At 41.7% G+C, this 10,122-nt stretch overlaps 1 protein-coding gene across 1 annotated transcript in view; it reads left to right on the plus strand.

Moving 5' to 3' along the window:
- The first annotated feature begins 5,398 nt into the window (after window positions 1–5,398).
- Window positions 5,399–10,122, plus strand: part of LOC311046924 (uncharacterized protein) — a 20,116-nt gene continuing 15,392 nt past the window's right edge. Inside the window, exon 1 of the mRNA XM_084059503.1 lies at window positions 5,399–5,488. Within this exon, the coding sequence (XP_083915629.1) occupies window positions 5,414–5,488 (75 nt within the window). The 5' untranslated portion in view covers window positions 5,399–5,413. The remainder of the gene's footprint in view (window positions 5,489–10,122) is intronic.

Genomic DNA, 10,122 nt, shown 5'->3' on the forward strand with positions numbered 1-10,122 from the left:
TCAGTGTGTTAGTGTTAAGCGTTAGTTTTTGTTATTTTGTTAGTTTTCATTAACGATAACCTTGGAGTGAATGTGGGGCTTCAGTGAAAGCTGAGACAAAAGTAAGGAGTGATTCACAGTGCTAAAAGAAGACAGGCAGGAATAGAAAACCAAACAGGGAGAGAGAGTGTTGTGGAGCAGTGTTGTGTTTGGAGGAGGGGAAGTGGCTGTAAATGGCCGTTTCATCGATCAGAGAGCCTTCTGTCCCTACACGGAGGGAGGGGCAGGGACATATCCCTGTTCCATCAGGAGAAGCTGATATGATAAGCTCCCTGAGAAGAGAGTGAGAGCAGAGAGGCCATTAACAGGCTTATCCCTGAGAGAGGAGGAGGCATGCCCCTGTCTGTCTGAGACCAAAGAAAGTTTTTCTTGCTCTTAACGTTACCAAGAGACCAAAGGCTCTTCTTGGGACAGAGAAAGCAAAAGAAGACACTTGCTTTCTTTCTGTTAAACTTTGTGAAGTTCTGGGACTGATCCTCTCTAGTGCCTCTAACATCACTTTTATAGGAGACAGTAGAGCCAGGACACCAGACTTCAGGATTGTCCGGAGCTAGGTCTATTCAGTGGGGCTCATCCTCTTCCCTGCCCAGCCCATGGTGCTGCTCTCAGGGATGGATCCTCCTGAGGATGGGGATAACTGGATGGAGGAGCAGTGGGAGAAATGGTTGGTGACTGTACTTCTTATTACAAAGTGGGCTTGATTATCTTCTGCTATTTGCTGATCTACAGTACATTTCTGTCATGGCTTTCTAGAGCTACACCACTAAACGGTGTACATATTTGAGTGGACATGCAGTGTGTAGGATAACAAAGGTCAAATGAAAGCCAGGTTGGTAGCATAAGTTTTAGCAATGCAAACATTGTTCAGGGTGCCCTGGTAGCTCACCAGCTAGGTTCAGAACAGTGGGTTGCGCACATCCAGTTCGTTGCTGGTGCTGGACACAGAGTGACAGTTCAAAAGAATAAAAGATTGCACAACAGCATTGCTCCTAAGTTTACTTTAAAACACAGAAAGAATTACACGGTACAACGTTTCGGCCACAGTTCGCCTTCATGAGGTGACATCATTTGTGACCGATAGTTGTGGGTCACCACATGTAACCACGGTGACTTATAGGGCAGAAGTTGGTTACTTTTAACACCAATCTGTGAATAATTACTATTGTGGGTATCCCACCACATGACATACAAGTATAAAGACATGTTAAGACATTTTTTTGCTTTTAATGTTTTGTCTTTTTAAAGTTTTAAAATTTTGATATTTTATTTTATTTTTCCCTTTCCACCGTCGCATCACTTAGATACGTAGGAATAGAAAGGGTACAGTTACCACGCAGAGGTGGAGATATCCATAACCTCCTTCACAGAAGGGAGGCCTATTGGATCTACACCCTCCGCACACAGCAGCCTGATGGGCTAAATGAGGACTATGACATATCAGCGTTTCTGTAAACACTCTGAAACATGGAGAAGGGTCACTTTATGCCTGGACTCAAATAACCAGCTATTTGAAGACTTTGCTTGTCTTCCTGTTATGATGACTTTACTGATTTTTAACCAGACTGTAGTATGGATTCACTGAATATTGTGTATTCACTGTGTATTGTTGCCTCCTTGTCTTTTAGTGTGCCTCTAAAGGTACCTTGATTAGAGTTCTTCAGCACCTTTATTATTGTAAAATGTACTCTTTGTGCTCCTCGAGCAGATTGCTAAGCCTCAAAACTTTAAAAATTCATACAAAAATGTAAACTTCAATATATGTCAAAACATGTCTTTATACTTGTATGTCATGTACCCACAATAGTAATTATTCACAGATTGGTGTTTTAAAAGTAACCTACTTCTGCCCCATAAGTCACTGTGGTCACGTGTGGTGACCCACAACTAAGGGGGGTGGGTCACAAATGATTTCACCTGATGAAGGCCAACTGTGGCCGAAAACGTTGTACCATTTAATTTTGTCTGTGTTTTAAAGCAAACTAAACACTTAGGAGTAATGCTGTTGTGCGAACCTTTATTATTTTGAGCTCACCAGGTAGGACCATGAGTCCATGACAGTTGACAAGTAATACTAGGTAACTTTATCAACAAAACTAAAGTTAAATTGTATATCTTTTGTGAGTGGCAAATGTTTCACAACACCCACTCCATGAATTTCACCCCCGAAGGCCTTTTCTATTATAATTTCTATTGAAAAGGTGGCTCGGTGAGCCTTTCCCGCGAAAATGACGTCAAACGGCGGAAACGGAAAATGCACCGGTTTCCTGTTTGGCCAGGAACTACCGCACCGGTTTCCTGTTTGGCCAGGAACTACCGCGCTAATAACAAAAAGGAATCTCACGCTGTTTTTAAGAGATTGTAGGATTTGAAGATCGAAAAACAACATAAAAATAAAACACAGCTAACGGTAACTAACAGCTCCACATGCTAAGAGAAACGATCCACAGATAGTACAAAAAATGAAAATAACGCTTTTTGAAACACTTCCGTCTTCCGGGGGAAAAAATGGAATTCTGGATAACGGAGGAATAAACGAACGGCCTGCAGTGACGGTAATGACCAGCAGAGGCTGCTAAAAATCGTTATTTGTGGACCTGCATTGTATTACTTTAAGTACTTCCAGAATATGGCCTGTGTTTGAATATGATAAGGAGGCCCTTCCCGTCATCCTTTCTTGTCTCTAACTCTGTATACTCACTGTTACTTTAGCTGTAAATGCCCCCCAGGGATTGGAGCGGGTTTGATATAGTGATTGTCCAGATTGTCCAAGACACATTTTGTAATTTAGTATCCTTGATACAAGACTGTCATATGTTATGACCGATGACCGTCTTGATCCAAGACTAGTAATTTAGTAAAGTTTGCATGAGTAGGCTATGATGTGATTGAGTTCCCGTCACCAACGCAAGCCTAGTAGCCAGAGCTTTCAATCTCCAATTTACAACTAATTAAAAACTCGGGACAATGGATAAACAGGAAGGATAGGCTACTGTCGATGGAATATGTTATCAACTGGAAATGATGATAATAAATGGAGTTGGACGTTGGAGGAGTATCCACTGACGAGTAGCCTAGTCTTCATGTACAGAATTAACTGGCCGCCGTGCCAATGTTTTAATCATTTTATAGCTTAGATATTGTTGTCATTGGTTGCTGTTATGTGCGTGCAGAAACACGCTGCAGGGTGGTGTTGTGTTGACGTGAATGTACAGTAGCCTATCAATGCTTGTAACCCCGCAGTTAACCATGTTGGCTTGTTAATTATTTTTAAGCGAACTTCAAGTACTCATTTTAGCACCCGAAGGCACGCAAACATAATGTAAAGACTATGGCCTATATACAAACAAACAGTAGTGTCTCGTTCACTTTTGCATCTGTTGTCGTTGCATATGGGATATGGAACATGACTATTTTGTGAAGCAATGGTTTAACAGCTACTTGGAGTTACAAAACGGTGAGTTATGAACAGAACTGACTATGGCTGGAAAAATCCCATTTACTTTAACATGCTAATTTCCTGCTTTTTCCAACTACAGAAATAAATGATCCCCTGGGGTCATCCCTGGACCACTCTATTGAGCCCATACGGTGGGAGGCTTAATTTAACTTGAAACCAAAGACACAGGCTCTTGATGACTTGTGGTTGACTTGTATGTTGGATGTGCATGCAAGGTGAGTGTGTGTGTGCATTCTTTAGGTTGACTCATGAATTCAGTTTGGACGAGTTTGAAGACGAAGATCTATCTGATGTCACTGAGATCACAGACAAATACCAGGTAGGACACATGATTTCTGTTAAATACTGTGTCATCCTAATAGATGATAGATCCCCACATGGGCACGATTAAGATGAGACCTCATTCATTTGTGTTCATCCACAGATTTTCTGTTTTTACAATTTCAATTCAAATGTAATTCCTAATATTATTGTGTCAGTTTAACCACTTTCAACCTGGCATCCCTATTTTGGGAATGTCATTGTCAAAAAAATGCAATCATTTTCAAACTTTTTTAAAGATAGCAACAGCAGTCGCGAAGCAATGTGTTCCTAATATCGTGGAGGTTTTCTTTTCTTTTTTATTAGTCATTTGGCTATTTAGGGATTGTTGGCATGGAAACGTTTGGGATCACCTGTCTATCAGACCTCTCTGCCTGTGATCTGTAAAATTCTGAAAACACACCTTTACAGACACCTTTACTGTATGTAAAAGTTTCTTTAATCAATTTATGTTTTATTTGTATTTATTTCCCTCCTATACAGATAACGTTATTGTTAGAAAGTTATTATGTATTCATTCACTCACTCACTCACTACATTCACCCACTTCATTCACTACTACAGTACATACTTGAACCATACTATTCCTTTATGAACAATCAGACTCCCTGGATTTCTGCTTTGTATGTTGGCTGAATAACTGACAGGCTAACTATCCGAGTAGCTGGCTATCCAAGTGGCTGTGTGGCTGGCTGACCATGCATGCCTGCTAGGAGGAGAAATATAAGAGAGACAAAGATGGCTTTAGTGATGGATGGTGTTGACTGGCCTGTGGTCTTCATCTCTGTACCTTTACTGTTCTTTATTACTGTACAATCACATTACTCTCTCTCTCTCTCTCTCTCACACACACACACACACACACACACACACACACACACACACACACACACACACACACACACACACACACACACACACACACACACACACACACACACACACACACACACACACACACACAGTGTTTATTAGGCTGACTCACAGAAATAGCCACAGGCAGATGAGCTGATGATGTCATGCCTCACACTGATTTGTTAGCCCTGTGTTCCCCATCGCTCTCCCTCCTCCCACTGTTATTCTCTCTCTCTCTCTCTCTCTCTCTCTCTCTCTCTCTCTCTCTCTCTCTCTCTCTCTCTCTCTCGCTCTCTCTGTGTGTGCTTTCTGTCAATCCTCGTTCACCCCATCTCTCTTCAACACCACCCATTTCTCCCTCTGTCCCTACCTCCCCCCCTCTCTCTCGTTCTCTCCCTGCTCCTGTTCTGTTCCTGCCAGGAAGATGATCATGTGACATCGTGGCTGGCCAATAACGAGCCAGACAGGGGAGTGGAAGGGTGGGACCACAGGCCCCCGGAGGAGGGCCTTAGCTTAGAGCTGATCGATGCTGAGGAGACAGAGACAGAGGGAGGAGAAGGGGAGAAGGAGGCAACAGGAGGTAAGGAGGACCTCGTCCGGGCAGCGGAGTGCCTGAAGTGGCGTGATAAAAGAGGAGAGGGGGAGGAGGAGAAGGAGGGAGAGGCGGAGGAGGAGGAGGAGGAGGGGGGAGAGAGGAAAGCTACACTGTCATCCCTGGGAGGGGAATCGTCCATCGTCGCCATGGATACTTTCCGGCCCAAGAGACCCACCACCCTGGCGCTGTTCCCACAGCAGCCAAAACCACCCCGATCCCAGGTAAGGACACACTGGCTGGGTGGGAATCTGTGTGTGTGTGTGTGTGTGTGTGTGTGTGTGTGTGTGTGTGTGTGTGTGTGTGTGTGTGTGTGTGTGTGTGTGTGTGTGTGTGTGTGTGTGTGTGTGTGTGTGTGTGTGTGTGTGTGCGCGCGCGCTCTGTTGGGAGGATCCAGTCTCAGGATGAGAGGGTAGTAGCAAAGGTTGGCTGTGTATACAGTAAATGGGTTTGTCTGTTTATGCTCTGTGTGTATATGTACTGTGTGTGTGTGTGTGTGTGTGTGTGTGTGTGTGTGTGTGTGTGTGTGTGTGTGTGTGTGTGTGTGTGTGTGTGTGTGTGTGTGTGTGTGTGTGTGTGTGCTTGTGCTTGTGCGTGTGTGTGTGTCAGTTTGGGATGCAGCAGCAGTATCTTGTTGGGTTCCTCTCCTAATTCATCATGTTTAATGATCTATCACGTGCAGTGAATAGTTAGCACTGTATTCAGTGACCCGGCAGCAGCAGAGACAGCTGTATGTATATCTGTATATCTGGATGTTTTCTGTTCTGTTTACCGAAACAGCACTGCTCAGTTGACCTAGAATCATTCTGGATTGCAATGTATTCCCCTTGTTGACACATGACATGAGACAGGTCAATAACATTATCATCAGGGCAAATGAAATACAAAATTGATGTACTGTATAGATAAGTCTGGTTTTAATTACAATTTCGAAAATAGCAGATAACTATGCATTGTATCTGCTATTTTCGGCTCGGGGCACCATCAAACGACAAAGTATAAATCAGGCTGCTGGTTACGAATGAGAAGTCAGGTGAGGGACAGGTAATGCTAGCATAGCAGGTGCTGTGTACATGGCAAACTGACCTTGAGGGCTGTAAAGCCATCTGTAGATACAATATAAGGTTGGGATTTTGCCATGAAAAATCTGCCACCATTTCTGTTGAGCCATAGCTGAGCAAGGCATTGATTGGCTAGCCGCTCCTGATCTCTCCTGCTGTCACCCACCCTCGTGACGTGTAACTAAACAGATAATTCCACTATGATAATATGGCATACAACGTGCTTTGAAATTCCATTCAAAATCCTCTCCTCCCATACTGCTTCACAGCACTACTGGAAGCAATCACATACAAGTTGGGAATTTACACAGTACTGTAGAATAGAATAAAAATAACATTTAACATTAAAAAATAACATTTTGTTTTTGATTAGCGATCTGGTAGAAATAAGCCATTTGGAGCTACCAGGAAATTTACCTCACAGCAACATCCTCAGTGTTGATTTAATTCTGAGAGCAAATGGAACTGAGAATCATATTAACACTCAGGATTTTACAGTGCTCACTGGGACTCTACTACCATTCATCACGTGAGTAGCTACTTACACAACACAATTTGCTGCAATCCATTCTAGTGGTATTGCAGCTAATGCTAGCTGGAGGGAGCTCCAGCCATCTCCTGGTCTTCCCTGGCCCTCTGCTCAGCTGTCGCTGCACAGGAGCATGATTTATCTTTGACTCATGTCAATATGATTATTACAAGATTAACACAGCAAGTTTACTTTACATACATACTAACACAGAGACTCATCAGATGGGATGCCAAAACACAATTCGTAGAACAAGTCAAGCAAACAACCCTGTTGTGTATTTCAGCTTGCAGACATGTTGTCACACACGCACACAGCTCCCCAGGGTCCCCAGCTAAATTAGTTAATGCAGCATATCAAAATCAGTTTTACCACTTTAACCCATACATCAGTTATTGTGAGCTTGTAGAGCTGCCATTTTCAAAAGAAATCTTGGAAAACAAAGTGGAAAGTTGTTAAGACATTTTAACAACAACGTTTTGTATGGGGGGTCCTTGGCATAAAACATTTGCAGATAGGGGTCCGTGGACAAATACATATTAAATTGGGGGTCCTTGACATGATTTTTTTTTTCCAGAACCACTGGTTTAAACAACATTAGGAAGCAAGCCCAAATAAGCAACTACACTTTAGAAACAAGCCCCCAAAAAAACGCTGCTACCAAATATTTACAAGTGACTTTTCAGAAAAACAAGCTCAAAGTCACTTATAATGAGCAGACTTGGCAACACTGGTAAAGGGGAGACTTGGCAGTTATACAGTAGATACAGCCCTTTGATTGGAAGGTCACCAATTTAATCTCTGTAATAGCAGGCCCTCCCACATACAGTATGACACTGAATAACTGCCTGCATCATGGTCTGTCTTTGGATGCTGCTGCTGACCTTTGTTGCATGTCAAAGATATCTCTATCACCTATATCCTTCCTGTCGCTATAAATATATAGCTTGTTGGAAAAAGAGGGGAACAACTCATGCTGGGTGATCATTTGTTCATTACAGACCCGTAGCTTTATTTATTCACAAAGACAATTAGCAAGTAGTTAAGTATAGGAATGTTTTGTGTCACTTTAGAATAACTATTCCATGTAAATATTGAATTGATCATTCACAAACTGTTAGCTAATAGAGTTGTTAAGTTGTGATTAAACTACTTACTAATGACTTGTTATGAGTAATGATATTGCTGTTAAGTATAAATAAGAAATAACTTTTGATACAAGTAAACCCTCTCTGCTGCCAGCTCCTACTATCCTAACACCACCTGTACTGGATAAGACAATACCAGAGCCCCCTGCTACAGCCACCCAGCAACCTCCCTGCACCTACAGTTGGCCATCCAGGGTGGCCTACCTACTCCTGTATCTAAACACACTTTCTGTTACTAATTATGGTGTGATTCCAGTCCACTTTATTGACAGAGATGAGCTTGTTCATTTAGTGTTTCATACATCTTCGGGTGAACAGGGTTGTTTCAATTTCACGGGCACTGATTTGGATCAATCTGATCTGATCAAAAACAGCAGCCACTGGGGTCAAATGTTTCGATAGGTCACCAATTGTGGTGAAACACTTGCACTAGCCTGACCAGCAGTCGGCTTTGTTGACGGTATGAGATTAGTCCGATCATTATATAAAAAAATAATAGAATTCACTGCAAAAATGCTCACAGCCATAAAGTAAAAGTTGAACAATGTTAAATCATTTATTATGAGAGCCCAACATTACATAGCCTGCATTTAATTAATTCCTTTGCACTATTAGCTACATTGGATGATTATTTTACCATAGTTTTTGTCTGTATGTGATATGGTCTGCTGGACACCACATTGAAGTTGATCATCAAATAATGAATGTTAACACTTAAGATAAAATATTGTATTGGACTTGGGCTGGGTTTCAAAGTGAAATGGTTATCACTATCAGCTGTATGCAACCCATGTCTTTTCAGAGCACTGCTACTGTATAGACCAGTGGAATAATACTTCATTGTACGATGGTGTGTCGCTGGTGTGTCGCTCGCCAAATATAGCCAATCTACAAGCTCACAATCACTGCAAGGTTGTACATTGGCAGCATGAGTCCCAATAACCTCGTCCACGCTGTAATCTCAACTTCATCAGGTGAAAGTTGTAGTTATTTCCAATACAGAAACCCAAACTAAAATAAAACTAAGATGGGCATGAATGCACTTAGCTAGTCGGTTTGACTGTCGACGCAGTTATAACAGTCAGTTATAACTTCAGTATTGCTGATGTCAGCAATACTTGATCTGTGCCCAACTTTGGGAAATTGAGCCCCATTGACTACGATTATGAAATTAAATGTAAATATTTCAAGAAGTATCAAATATTTCAAAAACAAAATTGGTACTACTACTGACAGTGTGCTCAAGAAATATGCCGCTGATCGATCCAGCGGCTCCAGCACACATGCATGCATGCATGCATGCACTGCAAAAATAAAGACAGAACAGCATTGTCACTAGAGCCAATACCAGGATTATATAATGAGTGCTGCTTCCCAGTTCATCCTCTCATCATACCACTGTCCTATCTTGTCCGTTTAGTCTCTTGCCCTTTGGCTTGAAGGCTTCTCCGCTTACAGTCCAGTACTTACGGTATTGATTGCAATTATTTTTGTATGTTAATTAGACGTAGTGACTGGCTGGCTGATGTAACCACTTAAAGATATATTTCACTTTCAAACATGTTTGGGGTCATTTTAACGTTTACTTAGGCTTTTGTGAGCACCCCGGACAGTTTTTAAGTTGCCTGATTCAGTATTTAGATATTTGATGTTCATTTTACCAGACACGCCCCCCTTCCTATACAAACCCATTGTAAATTCAAACTCCATTTTAATCATGATAGATTAATCGAAAACACCCGTCCTTGGTTCTGGTGATTGAAATTGTCTTGGCATGAGGGGGCTGTGCTTTTTCAAATACTTTTTCATACATTTTTTATAATGTTTAAAATATATATATATATATACAATAAAATTATAAAATCAAATGAATGAAAAAGGTGTTGTGAGCTTATAGATGTGCTTGAAAATATTTTAGGATGACGTGCCCAAAAAAAGGGATTCCAGATTGAAAGTGTTTAACTTCAGCAAAACAGTGAGTGGATTAGACCAGAGGTTCTCAACCTTTTCTGGATTGGCATGTTTGCTTTCACTGAGCACATGAATAAGCCCTGGCTCTGTGTGTGTGCCTGTCTGTGTGTACAAGTCTTTCTGTATTTGTGAGAACGAAATGTTCCCAC

The sequence above is a fragment of the Gymnoscopelus microlampas genome (assembly GCF_963454915.1).
Source record: "Gymnoscopelus microlampas genome assembly, chromosome: 6".
Lineage (NCBI taxonomy): Eukaryota > Metazoa > Chordata > Actinopteri > Myctophiformes > Myctophidae > Gymnoscopelus > Gymnoscopelus microlampas.